This window comes from Salvelinus alpinus, chromosome 1 (assembly GCF_045679555.1).
Source record: "Salvelinus alpinus chromosome 1, SLU_Salpinus.1, whole genome shotgun sequence".
NCBI classification, from domain to species: domain Eukaryota; kingdom Metazoa; phylum Chordata; class Actinopteri; order Salmoniformes; family Salmonidae; genus Salvelinus; species Salvelinus alpinus.
The window spans coordinates 1,309,210-1,324,444 of record NC_092086.1 but is presented as its reverse complement, the minus strand read 5'-3'; the positions used below and the strand labels follow the sequence as shown (position 1 = coordinate 1,324,444).

Below are 15,235 nucleotides of genomic sequence, written 5' to 3'. Positions count from 1 at the left end.
GAGGAGGAGGAGGAGTTATAAAGCGTTATAACGGAAGCGTCCTTCAGCCGCGGGCTCTGGTCCGATGACAGATCCTTCCCACGGTAACACAGCGGACATGGCCGCGTCCACCGGAGGATCATCCACCGCGGGCATCCAGGGGTTCCCCATCATAACCGGCAGACCCCCGGAGGACAGCCCCGGTAAGGACCCGGAGCAGACCGGAGAACCGAAGAAAAAGCCGTGCAGGGCTTGTACCGACTTCAAGTCGTGGATGAAGGTCCAGAAAACGCCACAGATCCCAGCAGTAGCGCCACAGGTGAGCTGGGTTCACAGGCAGCAGCCAGGCAGACTGCGCAAAACATCAACTACAGTTGAGCCCAAAATCACACAGAAAAGAAGCCGTCAATGACGTCCAATTTTGCGGGGAGGAATAGAGAGCGTCAATTCACATACACTGCGTATAGTATGTTAACTTTATTATAATGACAATCCATAGTAAACCGTTGTATTTATGTTCGCTATGTTGCCCTTGTGAATGATTGTTGCGTGTTCATTTTGACTCGCCATATGTCCTACGGATACGGGAGCCGCGGCACCGCTTCCTGTTATATATCAGCTCATGAACGTGAGGAAAGGTGTAGCTAATACACTCTGGCATGTTTATAAATGATTTAGCTGGTCTCTCTTGAACGGAGATGCTGGACTTTCCCAGCCGCCTGCCTGGGGTATATATGCCTGTGTTCTCGAAATCAACAAAGGTAGACTTATAGTTTTCTAATATGTATTATTGGTACAGATAAACTCATCAACACTAAATATACCCTTTTTGTGACATGTATAAAACTATACATGTCACAATTCCAGACGTAACAATGCACAAACAGTCTATTATTCAAACAATTTATCAGCTCACTTTACCAGCATTGCTTTGTGTAGACGTGAGAAAAATGTCTCCTCTTTCCAAAATAATCAATTACATGACCTAAACGCTGCCCATTTCTGCATAATTCAAGCAGGCAATGAGCCCCGTCGGGTCTTTTTAAAAATGGCGGGTGGGGAAGCGAAACTAATGCGTGATAGTAAGAAGGAGAGATGTTGTGTGGGAAAATTGTTTTTTTTCACTCGATCTGTCCAACTTATCCCCTTATCGCCTTTAAAATGTAAATAAAACACTATAAAGAGTTTATATAATGTGTCATTACATACCTATTTGAAGGTTTGTGTCGAATTTGAATCGGGTTTTTAGGGCGGTGCTAAAGTGATCTTAGAAGTAAACAGCGGCTTTGAGAATGATGATCGCATGCAATGATGACGCAATAAATGACTAGGTATCCCCCTTACCCCCGTCACTGTCCATTTCTTGTTTTTAAAGGATGAGAGAAGTGCTACACCTGGTGGAGAGAGATTGTAAGACAGAAATAGTTGCTTTATGTGTGCTGTACGTCACGACATGACACGACGGAGGGTCCGTTTTTTCAACTTTTCTCCAATACTATAGAGCCATTACCATGTCGATCAGACATTACCGATACAGAGTCAATGTGCAGGGGCACCGGTTAGTTGAGGTAGTATGTACATGTAGGTAGAGTTATTAAAGTGACTATGCATGGATGATAACAGAGAGTAGCAATGGTGTAAAGGGGGGCACTGCAAATAGTCTGGGTAGCCATTTGACTAGATGTTCAGGAGTCTTATGCCTTGGGGCTAGAAGCTTTTTAGAAGCCTCTTGGACCTAGACTTGGCGCTCCGGTACCACTTGCTGTGCGGTAGCAGAGAGAACAGTCTATGACTAGGATGGCTGGAGTCTTTGGCAATTTTTAGGGCCTTCCTCTGACACCGCCTGGTGTAGAGGTCCTGGATGGCAGGAAGCTTGCACTCACACCTGCCTGCTGCCATTCCTGAGCAAGCTCTGTACTGGTGGTGCCCCGATCCCGGAGCTGAATCAACTTTAGGAGACGGTCCTGGCGCTTGCTGGACTTTCTTGGGCGCCCTGAAGCCTTCACAACAATTGAACCGCTCTCCTTGGAGTTCTTGATGATCTGATAAATGGTTGATTTAGGTACAGTCTTACTGGCAGCAATATCCTTGCCTATGAAGCCCTTTTTGTGCAAAGCAATGATGACAGCACGTGTTTCCTTGCAGGAAACCATGATTGACAGAGGAAAAACAATGATTCCAAGCACCACCCTCCTTTTGAAGCTTCCAGTCTGTTATTCGAACTCAATAAGCATGACAGAGTGATCTCCAGCCTTGTCCTCGTCAACACTCACACCTGTGGTCACGAGAGAATCACCGACATGATTTCAGCGGGTCCTTTTGTGGCAGGGCTGAAATGCAGTGGAAATGTTTTTGGGGGGATTCAGTTCATTTGCATGGCAAAGAGGGACTTTGCAATTAATTACAATTCATCTGATCACTCTTCATAACATTCTGGAGTATATGCAAATTGCCATCATACAAACTGAGGCAGCAGACTTTGTGACACAAATATTAATTTTCATTCTCAACTTTTGGCCACGACTCTAATATTATCTAGTCATAATAAAGGTGAAATAAAATGTAAAAAATAGGACCTATTTAGATTAGTAAACCTGAATGATGTCACTTTGTTATGACTCGGCCAGGCCTCTACTTATCTAGTAGGGGACCTATTTAGATTAGTGAACCTGAATGTTGTCAGTGTGGATAGCCTACTAACTCTGCATGTTTCATCATGTTGAGTAACGATGACTTGGTAATGATCATCAGACAACTCAGTCAAGCAGAATATGTGTCTGTCTGTATCCCTGTGTGTGTTTAGGCGGCCCAGGCTGAGCACGTGGAGCCCCAGCTACAGCCGGAGTGTCCGCTGGACAGGGAAGAGTTAGGGCGTAACACCTGGTCCTTCCTGCACACCATGGCAGCTTACTACCCAGACCGGCCCTCCCCCAGACAGCAGACAGACATGGGACAGTTCATCAACCTCTTCTCTAAGGTCTTCCCCTGCGAGGAGTGTGCTGAGGACCTGCGCACAAGGTCAGGGGTTAGAGGTCAGGGGTTAGGCGTTATGTTAATGTGTGTTGAGAGTTGTATTATTGGTTGTAGTGGGTTAAGGTCACAGATGACTGGGTGACTGGCAGTAGATACAGGTCCACTTCCTGCCCAACTAGATACCCAGGAGTTGCATTGCATCAATCAATGGTTGCATGTCACGTCATCCACTATGCAGTCGGGCGTCAGATTGCTATATTACATGTGGTTAGCTGATATGATAAATACCTAACCAGACGTCTGCAATGTAGTCGGGCAGGGACTGCACCACAGTGTTTACTAATGACATCACTTCCTGTTTCCTCAGGCTGAAGACCAATCAGCCCGACGCCAGTAGTCGCCACGCCCTCTCCCAGTGGCTGTGTGGCGTCCATAACGACGTCAACGCTCGGCTGGGGAAGCACCAGTTTGACTGTTCCCGCGTGGATGAGAGGTGGAGGGACGGTTGGAAAGATGGCAGCTGTGACTGATCAATCCGTTGATTCATTACTATACCTGGGAACTAAGAGATACAGAAACACGTCTATTGACATCCTGTTTCCTGTATGGTACCGTTTAGGGAACTGTATGGCATCTGAGACAGAGACTGTGTTCTGATTGGCTACGGATCTCTCTGCTCTGCACAGATCTACATGATGGCTCACTATCAATCTGTTGTCCAGTGTCTTCAGAAAGTATTCAGACCCCTGGACTTATTCTACATTTTGTTGTGTTACTGCCTGAATTCAAAATGGATTACATTGTTGTTGTTTTTCTCACCCATCTACACATAATACCCCATAATGACATCACAATACCCCATAATGACATCACAATACCCCATAATGACATCATAATACCCCATAATGACATCACAATACCCCATAATGACATCACAATACCCCATAATGACATCATAATACCCCATAATGACATCACAATACCCCATAATGACATCATAATACCCCATAATGACAAAAGTGAAAACAGGTTTTTAAAAATGTTATCAAATGTATTGAAAATAAAATACAGAAATATCTAATTTACATAAGTATTCACACCCCTGAGTCAATACATGTTAGAATCACCTTTGGCAGCGATTACAGCTGTGAGTCTTTCTGGGTAATTCTCTAACAACTTTGCACACCTGAATTGCACAATTTTTGTACATTATATTTTGTGCATGTTTTGGAATACTCCCAGTGTCTGCTGGGAAACAGACTGAACCAGGTTTTCCTCTAGGATTTTGTCTGTGCTTGGCTCTAAGCCGTTTCTTTTTATCCTAAAAAACTCCCTAGTCCTTGCCGATGACAAGCATGCACATAACAGGATGCAGCCACCACCATGCTTGACAATATGAAGAGTGGTACCTAGTGATGTTGTGTTTGGATTTGCCCCAAACAAAACACTTTGTATTCAGGACATAAAGTTCATTTCTTTGCCACGTTTTTTTGAAGTTTTACTTTAGTGCCTTATTGCAAACAGGATGCATGTTTTGGAATATTTGTATTCTGTACAGACTTCCTTCTTTTCACTCTGTCAACTAGGTTAGTATTGTGGAGTAACTACAAGGTTGTTGATCCATCTTACTGGTCAAAAGTTTGGACACACCTACTCATTCAAGGATTTTTATTTATTTTTACTATTTTCTACATTGTAGAATAATAGTGAAGACATCAAAACTATGAAATAACACATATGGAATCATGTAGTAACCAAAAGAAGAGTTAAACAAATCAAAATATATTTTATATTGGAGATTCTTCAAAGTAGCCACTCTTTGCCTTGATGGCAGCTTTGCACACTCTTGGCATTCTCTCAACCAGCTTCATGAGGTAGTCACCTGGAATGCATATTTTATTTTTATTTTTTTTTTAAATTTTATCCCCTTTTCTCCCCAATTTTCGTGGTATCCAATCGCTAGTAATTACTATCTTGTCTCATCGCTACAACTCCCGTACGGGCTCGGGAGAGACGAAGGTCGAAAGTCATGCGTCCTCCGAAGCACAACCCAACCAAGCCGCACTGCTTCTTAACACAGCGCGCCTCCAACCCGGAAGCCAGCCGCACCAATGTGTCGGAGGAAACACCGTGCACCCGCCCCCCTCGGTTAGCGCGCACTGCGCCCGGCCCGCCACAGGTGTCGCTGGAGCGCGATGAGACAAGGATATCCCTACCGGCCAAACCCTCCCTAACCCGGACGATGCTAAGCCAATTGTGCGTCGCCCCACGGACCTCCCGGTCGCGGCCGGCTGCGACAGAGCCTGGGCGCGAACCCAGACTCTGGTGGCGCAGCATAGCACTGCGATGCAGTGCTCTAGACCACTGCGCCACCCGGGAGGCCTTGGAATGCATTTCAATTAACAGGTTAAAAGTTGTTGTGGAATTTCTTTCCTTCTTAATACGTTTGAGCCAATCAGTAGTGTTGTGACAAGGTAGGGGTGGTATACAGAAGATAGCCCTATTTGGTAAAAGACCAAATCCATATTATGGCAAGAATAGCTCAAATAAGCAAAGAGAAACGACAGTCCATCATTACTTTAAGACATGAAGGTCAGTCAATCAGGAAAATGTCAAGGATTTTCAAGAAAGTTTCAAGTGCAGTCGCAAAAACCGTCATGATGAAACTGGCTCTCATGAGGACCGCCACAGGAAAGGAAGACCCAGAGTTACCTCTGCTGCAGAGGATAAGTTCATTAGAGTTACCAGCCTCAGATTGCAGCCCAAATAAATGCTACACAGAGTTCCAGTAACAGACACATCTCAACATCAACTGTTCAGAGGAGACTGCGTGAATCAGGCCTTCATGGTCAAATTGCTGCAAAGAAACCACTACTAAAGGACACCAATAAGAAGAAGAGACTTGCTTGGGCCAAGAAACACGATCAATGGACATTAGACCGGTGGAAATTTGTCCTTTCGTCTGGAGTCCAATTTGGAGGGGAGGCAATGCAAATAGTCTGGGAATCCATTTGAATAGCTGTTCAGGAGTCTTATAGCTGGGGGGTAGAAGCTGTTGAGGAGCCTCTTGGACCTAGACTTGGTGCTCCGGTGCCGCCTGCCATGCTGTAGCAGAGAGAACAGTCTATGACTCGGGTGGCTGGAGTCTTTGACAATTTTTAGGGCCTTCCTCTGACACTGCCTGGTATAGAGGTCCTGGATGGCAGGAAGCTTGGCCCCAGTAATGTACTGGGCTGTACGCACTACCCTCTGTAGTGCCTTGCAGTCGGAGGCCGAGCAGTTGCCATACCAGGCAGTGATGTAACCAGTCAGGATGCTCTCGATGGTGTAGCTGTAGAACCTTTTGAGGATCTGAGGACCCATGCCAAATCTTTTCAGTCTCCTGAGGGGGAATAGGTTTTGTCGTGCCCTCTTCACGACTGTCTTGGTGTACTTGGACCATGTTAGTTGGCGATGTGGACACCAAGGAACTTGAAGCTCTCAAATCTCCACTACAGCCCCTTCAATGAGAATGGGGGCGTGCTCTGTCCTCCTTTTCCTGTAGTCCACAATCATCTCCTTAGTCTTGGTTACGTTGAGAGAGAGGTTGTTGTCCTGGCACCACATGGCCAGGTCTCCGACCTCCTCCCTATAGGCTGTCTCATCGTTGTCAGTGATCAGGCCTACCACTGTTGTGTCATCAGCAAACTTAATGATGGTGTTGGAGTCGTGCCTGGCCGTGCAGTCATGAGTGAACAGGGAGTACAGAAGGGGGCTGAGCACGCACCCCTGAGGGGCCCCTGTGTTGAAGATCAGCGTGGCGGATGTGTTGTTATCTACCCTCACCACCTGGGGGCGGCCCGTCAGGAAGTCCAGGATCCAGTTGCAGAGGGAGGTGTTTAGTCCCAGGGTCCTTAGCTTAGTGATGAGCTTCGTGGGCACTATGGTGTTGAACTGTAGTCAATGAACAGCCTTTTCACATAGGGGTTACTTTTGTCCAGGTGGGAAATACTTATTGACTCAAGACATTTAAGCTTTTCATTTTTTATTAATTTGTAAAAAAATGTCTAAAAACATAATTCCACTTAGACATGTTGTATTGTATGTATTATAGATCCCCAAAATCTCAATGGATTTTATAATAACTTCTATTATTAGGGTATTTAATCCATTTTAAATTCAGGCTGTAACACAACAACATGTGGAAAAAGTTAAAGGGGTCTGAATACTTTCTGAAGTTGCTGCAGATATTTAAACATATCGAAGATACTTGCACATATTTCTCTGTGGAAAATACCTGCCAGTCTGAGTCTCCCATCCACTGTGCCTATATGTATAGATCTCCTTCCTCCTATAGCTCCTCAACAGATGTGTAGTCTAGACCTCCTTCCTCCTATAGCTCCTCAACAGATGTGTAGTCTAGACCTCCTTCCTCCTATAGCTCCTCAACAGATGTGTAGTCTAGACCTCCTACCTCCTATAGCTCCTCAACAGATGTGTAGTCTAGACCTCCTACCTCCTATAGCTCCTCAACAGATGTGTAGTCTAGACCTCCTTCCTCCTATAGCTCCTCAACAGATGTGTAGTCTAGACCTCCTACCTCCTATAGCTCCTCAACAGATGTGTAGTCTAGACCTCCTTCCTCCTATAGCTCCTCAACAGATGTGTAGTCTAGACCTCCTTCCTCCTATAGCTCCTCAACAGATGTGTAGTCTAGACCTCCTACCTCCTATAGCTCCTCAACAGATGTGTAGTCTAGATCTCCTTCCTCCTATAGCTCCTCAACAGATGTGTAGTCTAGACCTCCTACCTCCTATAGCTCCTCAACAGATGTGTAGTCTAGACCTCCTACCTCCTATAGCTCCTCAACAGATGTGTAGTCTAGACCTCCTTCCTCCTATAGCTCCTCAACAGATGTGTAGTCTAGATCTCCTTCCTCCTATAGCTCCTCAACAGATGTGTAGTCTAGATCTCCTTCCTCCTATAGCTCCTCAACAGATGTGTAGTCTAGACCTCCTACCTCCTATAGCTCCTCAACAGATGTGTAGTCTAGACCTCCTTCCTCCTATAGCTCCTCAACAGATGTGTAGTCTAGATCTCCTTCCTCCTATAGCTCCTCAACAGATGTGTATTCTAGATCTCCTTCCTCCTATAGCTCCTCAACAGATGTGTAGTCTAGACCTCCTTCCTCCTATAGCTCCTCAACAGATGTGTAGTCTAGACCTCCTACCTCCTATAGCTCCTCAACAGATGTGTAGTCTAGACCTCATACCTCCTAAACAGATGTATAGCATAGATCTCCTTCCTCCTATAGCTCCTCAACAGATGTATAGCATAGATCTCCTTCCTCCTATAGCTCCTCAACAGATGTGTAGTCTAGACCTCCTACCTCCTCAACAGTAGATGCGACTGCTGTATTGATGCCACAGCAGCCCTGTGAGTGTTCCCGCTTCGTCGAGCACGCCCCCGCCCAGTAGCAGCGTGCACGTCGTGTGCGCGCAGGACCAAACCGTACCAAACCGAGCCTGGAGCCTGACGCAAGGTAGCGCACCCAGAGAACAGCGAGAGAGAGAGAGAGAGAAGATGGACGGAGTGGGATCGTTCGGAGCGGGCCTGGCAGGTGCTGCCTTCGACCCGGTTTCCTTCATCAAGCAACCGACCACCATCCTCAGGGTCCTGTCCTGGGTAAGAGACCGACAGAGAACGGGGTCTGTCGGGGCGTCCTCCCTCGGCCTGCCGCTCGGTAGCGGGTGATCGCTCCGTGGAGCGCCGCAGATAAGAGGCTGGAAACGGCAATAGGCTTATAGATGGACGGGGTCCAGGAGGCTGTCGAATAACGGTCCCTCCTGTTCAGATACACAGATACGGGCCATGTTTTAGACCTCCGGTCGTTTTCTAAAACAGATTTTGAAAGAATGTCCCAAAAAAATGAATGTGGCCTTAAAATGTATTGAATTAGGTAGCTAGGCTACTGATGATAACCAGACTGTTGCGTTTAGAGACATGTATATTTATGACGTCTGCCTGTAGGCCTTAAGCAGAACTACATCAGATTATTATTATAGCCTGTGTGTGTATAAAGACTGTGAGTTTGTGATATGGAACATTCCACCGCCACTCCTCGGAAGGGGACCGTAATAGTGGCGTCGCATCCTCTCTCTCTCTATTCGCCAGTGTGGATCCTTCTCCATGTGTTACTACCCCGGTGGTTGTCGTTACAGTGACCGGATAGTGGCGTCGCATCCTCTCTCTCTATTCGCCAGTGTGGATCATTCTCCATGTATTACTACCCCGGTGGTTGTCGTTACAGTGACCGGATAGTGGCGTCGCGTCCTCTCTCTCTATTCGCCAGTGTGGATCCTTCTCCATGTGTTACTACCCCGGTGGTTGTCGTTACAGTGACCGGATAGTTCTACTACAGAGTGAAGATATATGTGTGATCTACAGTGGAAAAGGATTTGTCCCCTTTCTGATGTTCTCTATTTGTGAATATTTTTGAAACTGAATGTTATTAGATCTTCATATTAGATAAAGGGGAACCTGCGTTTACAAATAACAAATCAAATGTTCATATTAGATATTGGGTTACCTGCGTTAATTGAATGTAATTAGATCTTCAAATTAAATAAATATGTACTTTTGCGTTCACTCAGTGTGCATCTCCTCTCCTCTCCTCTCCCCTCCCCTCCCCTCCTCCTCAGGTATTCTCCCTGGTGGTGTTTGCCTCTATAGTGAACCTGGGTAGTGAACGTCTCTCCTCCTCTCCTCTCCTCTCCTCTCCTCCCCTCTCCTCTCCTCTCCTCTCCTCTCCTCCGCTCCCCTCCTCTCTCCTCCTCAGGTATTCTCCCTGGTGGTGTTTGCCTCTATAGTGAACGAGGGCTATGTGAACCTGGGTAGTGAACGTCTCTCCTCCTCTCCTCTCCTCTCCTCTCCTCTCCTCCTCAGGTATTCTCCCTGGTGGTGTTTGCCTCTATAGTGAACGAGGGCTATGTGAACCTGGGTAGTGAACGTCTCCACTGTGTGTTCAATAAGAACGCTGATGCGTGTAACTACGGAGTGTTCTGTGGTCTGCTGGGCTTGTTGCTGTGTTCCTTCTTCTTCCTGCTGGATGTCAAGTTCCAACAGATCAGCTCTATTAAGGACAGGAAGAAGGCTGTGATGCTGGAGGTCGGGCTTTCAGGTGGGCGAAACACACAGACACTCTTTAGTTCAATGGGGGTTGGAGAAAATGGCAACCTGTGTATGATGTGATTGGTTGGCTGTCCTCTGACTGTGTGCTGTGATTGGTGGTTTTCAGGTTTCTGGACGTTCCTGTGGTTTGTGAGTTTCTGTTTCCTGGCCAATCAGTGGTCTAGGACCGCCTCTGAGGACCTGCCACTCAACCAGGGGGCCGACGCAGCCAGGGCCTCTATCGCCTTCTCATTCTTCTCCATCCTCACCTGGGTACACACACACACACACACACACACACACACACTTCTCCTCTTCCTTCTTCTCCTCCTCCTCTTCCTCTTCCTCCTCTTCCTTCTACCCCCTCTTCCTCCTCCTCCTCTCTTCCTCCTTCTCCTCCTCCTCCTTCTCCTCCTCTTCCTTCTCTTCCTTCTCCTCATTCTTCTTCCCTCCTTGTTCTTCTTCTCCCTTCAGGCTGGTCTGACGGTGCGTGCAGTCCAGAAATATCTCCTGGGAACAGACATGACCCTCTTCACCACCGACCATCTGGACGGAGTCGCCCCGGTAACACCATACCCCCCCACCACCGGGGGCGCCATCGAGCCCAGCGACAACTACCAGAGCCCCCCGTTCACAGAGGGGCTGGAAGCCCCCGCCCCCACATACCAGGTCCCCATATACTAGCACCCCCCTGTCCTACAAGTCCCTCCCTGTCCCCACCTCCCTGTCCCCCTAGTCCCTCCCTGTCCTACTAGTCCCTTCCTGTCCCCACCTCCCTGTCCCTCTAGTCCCTCCCTGTCCCTCCCTGTCCCCCTAGTCGCTCCCTGTTCCCACCTCCCTGTCCTACTAGTCCCTCCCTGTCCTACTAGCCCCTCCCTATCCTACTAGTCCCTCCCTGTCCTACTAGTCCCTCCCTGTCCCCACATACCAGGTCCTATCCACTAGAGAACATAGTGCTGGAGGGGACCTAGTTACATGTACAGTACCTCCATGGTAATGTTTTTAAGGGGATGTTCCTGGGTTAGGTGTTATCTGCATGTTCTGTAAGACTAAGTGCCAAACTGTCCTGTGTGTCTGACAGTGACTGGAGATAGTAACTTTCACCACTATGATGTTAACGTGACCGAGTGCAATATCTCCCTCCACCCAGTGGCCACTCTGCCGACCAGTCATACACTATTCCCTATGTAGTGCACTACTGATGGTCAGCCGAGCCTTTACCACCAGTCATACACTATTCCCTATGTAGTGCACTACTGATGGCCAGCCGAGCCTTTACCACCAGTGCACTTTGTAGGGTAATAGTGGTTTCAGATGTGCCCTAACTAATGTGTGCAAACATCACAGAAGATAATGGCTTGTTTATGTTTACTTTCTAGAAGTGGTTTGTTTACATTTAGAAGCTGTTTATTTACATTCTAGATGCTGTTTGTTTACATTCTATAATCTTTTTGTTTCTTTCTTAGAAGCTGTTTGTTTACATTCTAGAAGTGATTTGTTTACATTTAGAAGCTGTTTATTTACATTCTAGATGTTGTTTGTTTACATTCTAGAACCTTTTTGTTTCTTTCTTAGAACTGTTTGTTTACGTTCTAGAAGCTGTTTGTTTACATTCTAGAAGATGTTTGTTTACATTCTAGAAGCTGTTTGTTTACATTCTAGAAGATGTTTGTTTACATTCTGGAAGCTGTTTGTTTACATTCTAGAAGATGTTTTTACGTTCAAGAATCTTTTTATGTTTCTTTTCTAGAAGCTGTTTTTTTCCATTCTGGAAGCTGCCAAACTGCCCTGCTAGTTGTCTTCTCTCACAGAGCATCAGTCAGTCAGCTACCCAGAGATCAACTAGACATGATGGCTCTTTATGACTGTATATACCCTGGGTCTGGGTCTCTCTAAATCTGCTCTGAGGAATACAACCCTGCTCATTGTTACCATGGTGACAACACACCCACACACACTCACTAGCAAACCTCACTGCCCAGTGTGCGTGTGTGTGTGTGTGGTATTTGTTGTTTCAGGTCTGAAAAAAAAAAGACAAGTAAAGCGTTCTTCTGTTGGTGGTGTTTTGGAACAGAGGTGTTCTGGAACAGAGGTGTTCTGGAACAGAGGTGTTCCGGAACAGAGTTGTTCTGGAACAGAGGTGTTCTGAACCATCTTGTACAGTGTCTCTAGGTGAAGCCTAGACATGACATGTCACTGTCTGTATTGACAGTCATATTACATATTATATTACAATCTAAGAGGTTTTGTGTTTGTTGATATAAAAGTGAACAGATAATGCTGAATATAACTGACCTCCAGAAAGCCTCGTCTGTGGTGCCAGCTGCTCCTTGTAACACTAGCGGTGTAACAGCGCCCTCTAGCGGCCGAGGGACTAGAGCTTTTAAAGGTCCAATGCAGCAGCACTTTTTTTTATCTTAATATCAAATCATTTCTGACTAACAAATTAGTACATTTCTGTGATTCTTTTTGACCAATTTTAATTGAAAACAAACAAAAATAGCTTCTTAGCAAAGAGTAATTTCTCAAGCAAGCAATTTTGCTAGGACTGTCCGAGTGAGTCTGAGCGGTGAGGGGGAAACGAGCTGTCATTGGCAGAGAGATTTCGAACTCTCTTATTGGTCTATTAACTAATTAACCGCCTGGTGACGTCACAAGGCAGGCCCAAACTCCATCCCACCTAAAACAGGCTGAAATCTCAGGCGGTCTTTTCAAAACAGCTTTGACACTAAAAACAGCATTATCAATTTCACAGTATTATTCCAACATCATAGCGTAGAAATATATCAAACAACGGAATGTTTTTGACTGCCTTGGGCCTTTAAAAGAAGTGTAAAAGTGATTAATGTAATATTGTGTGGGCAAAATGTTCTGTTCTGAATTCTGTGTAATTATGAATTTTGATTTAAAAAGAGCCGTTTTGATTTTGAAAATTCATTTGATCTGAATTGAGATGGGAAAAAGTTGATTTACCCCTAAAACACGACTGAAAGGTTGAATAAAATGACACATAGCACGTACAGTATAACGAACAGAGTTCAGGGAAACTCAAGGATGGCCAATATACAGGACCAGTCAAAAGGTTGGACACAACTACTCATTCCAGGGTTTTAATTTTTACTATTTTCTACGTTGTAGAATAATAGCGAAGACATCAAAACTATGAAATAATCCCTATTAAATGTAGAATGTCCTCTGGGTCTAATAGACCGATTAAAGATGAGTCATATCACTTTTAAAATGTATTCCCTTTAAATTATGGTGTAAACCGGTCATGTTTTCAGCTGATTGTCAAACTATCACTTCCCTAAAGACGCTCCTGTCGGCCGCGCATGTTTGTCCACCGGCCATTTGATGAATGGAAAGAGTTCTGTCACAGAAACAAACCGGAAGTGTAAGGACATTCAGTGGTTGTCATTGGTAACCATTAGGCTTGTAGCCTGAATTGATGTGTCCGCCGCTGTAGACGCGCGTCGCAGTCCGTCTCCGCCTTGGTAGAAATGTTGTGCTCTTGTCGAACGCAATTTGGAGGGAATGCTGCCCGTTTTATTAAAGTCAATTCGCTCGTTTACATGCAGATGACATGTAGTAATGTTAATCCTTAAGAGTTTATTGAGTTTAGTGCGTCAATCTCAGTAACACAATACAAAAATCACCATTAAAACGTGTCAGTTTATGATAGAGATGTGTTTTTGTTGTTGTTGCATGTTGCTCAATGCACCGCATCCTCCTGGCGGCATTCCGCATCTGCGGTGGAAGGTGACGGAGCTACCGCAGTGTCTGACAGAACATGAGACGCCCCGACAATCAGAGAACCGTTTGGGCTTCTCCGTTTAGCTCTACGACCCACAAGTGTCATAGGACTCCTATGAAGGTCACCCGGTGCCGGTAAACAAATTAATAAATGGAAGTATGGAGGTAGTTATGTTAAATATGTCCAAAAAAACGACAATATTTCCTGATCTTTCTAAAGTCTGGACACACACCTATTCATTCAATTATGTTTGTTTTACTATTTTCTACATTGTAGAATAATAGCGAAGACGTCAACTATGAAACAACACATGGAATCATGTAGTAACCAAGAAAGTGTTAAACAAATCAAAATTTATTTTATATTTGAGATTCTTCAAAGTAGCCTTGATGACAGCTTTGCACACGCTTGGCATTCTCTCAACCAGCTTCACCTGGAATGCTTTTCCAACAGTCTTGAAGGAGTTCCCACATATGCTGACGACTTGTTGGCTGCTTTTCCGTCATTCTGCGATCCAACTCATCCCAAACCATCTGAATTGGGTTGAGGTCAGGGGATTGTGGAGCCCAGGTTATCTGATGCAGCACTCCATCACTCTCCTTCTTGGTCAAATAGCTCTTACACAGCCTGTAAGTGTGTTGGGTCATTGTCCTGTTGAAAAAGAAATGATAGTCCCACTAAGAGCAAACCAGATGGGATGGTGTATCGCTGCAGAATGCTGGTTAAGTGTGCCTTGAATTCTAAATAAATCACAGTGTCACCAGCATTTCAGTTGAATACATTCAGTTGTATCCCCCTTTCCCAAAGCACCCCCACACCTCCTCCTCCATGCTTCACGGTGGGAACCACACATGCAGAGATCATCCTTTCACCTACTCTGCGTCTCACAAAGACACGGAGGTTGGAACCAAAGATCTCAAATCTGGACTCATCAGACCAAAGGACAGATCTCCACCGGTCTAATGTCCATTACTCTTCTTTCTTGGCCCAAGCAAGTCAATTCTTCTTATCGGTGTCCTTTAGTAGTGGTTTCTTTGCAGGCAATTCAACCATGAAGGCCTGATTCACTCAGTCTCCTCTGAACAGTTGATGTTGAGATGTGTCTGTTACTTGAACTCTGTGAAGCATTTATTTGGGCTGCAATCTGAGGTGCAGTTAACTCTAGTGAACTTATCCTCTGCAGCAGAGGTAACTCTGGGTCTTCCTTTCCTGTGGCGGTCCTCATGAGAGCCAGTTTCATCATGATGGTTTTCGCGACTGCACTTGAAACTTTCTTGAAAATTCTTGCCATTTTCCTGATTGACTGACCTTCATGTCTTAAAGTAATGATGGACTGTCGTTTCTCTTTGCTTATTTGAGCTATTCTTGCCATAATATGGA

At 45.6% G+C, this 15,235-nt stretch overlaps 2 protein-coding genes across 2 annotated transcripts; both read left to right on the top strand.

Moving 5' to 3' along the window:
• The first annotated feature begins 64 nt into the window (after nt 1-64).
• LOC139568588 (FAD-linked sulfhydryl oxidase ALR-like) lies at nt 65-4,029 on the top strand. The gene is made up of 3 exons (XM_071390516.1): nt 65-298; nt 2,783-2,997; nt 3,320-4,029. Exons 1-3 carry the CDS (start codon nt 65-67, stop codon nt 3,480-3,482), a joined length of 612 nt encoding a protein of 203 aa, XP_071246617.1. The 3' UTR covers nt 3,483-4,029.
• A 4,411-nt stretch (nt 4,030-8,440) lies between these two features.
• Nucleotides 8,441-13,342, top strand: syngr3a (synaptogyrin 3a). Its single transcript, XM_071390530.1, has 4 exons — nt 8,441-8,616; nt 9,877-10,111; nt 10,229-10,374; nt 10,576-13,342. Exons 1-4 carry the CDS (start codon nt 8,515-8,517, stop codon nt 10,783-10,785), a joined length of 693 nt encoding a protein of 230 aa, XP_071246631.1. The 5' UTR covers nt 8,441-8,514; the 3' UTR covers nt 10,786-13,342.
• The last annotated feature ends 1,893 nt before the right edge of the window (nt 13,343-15,235 follow it).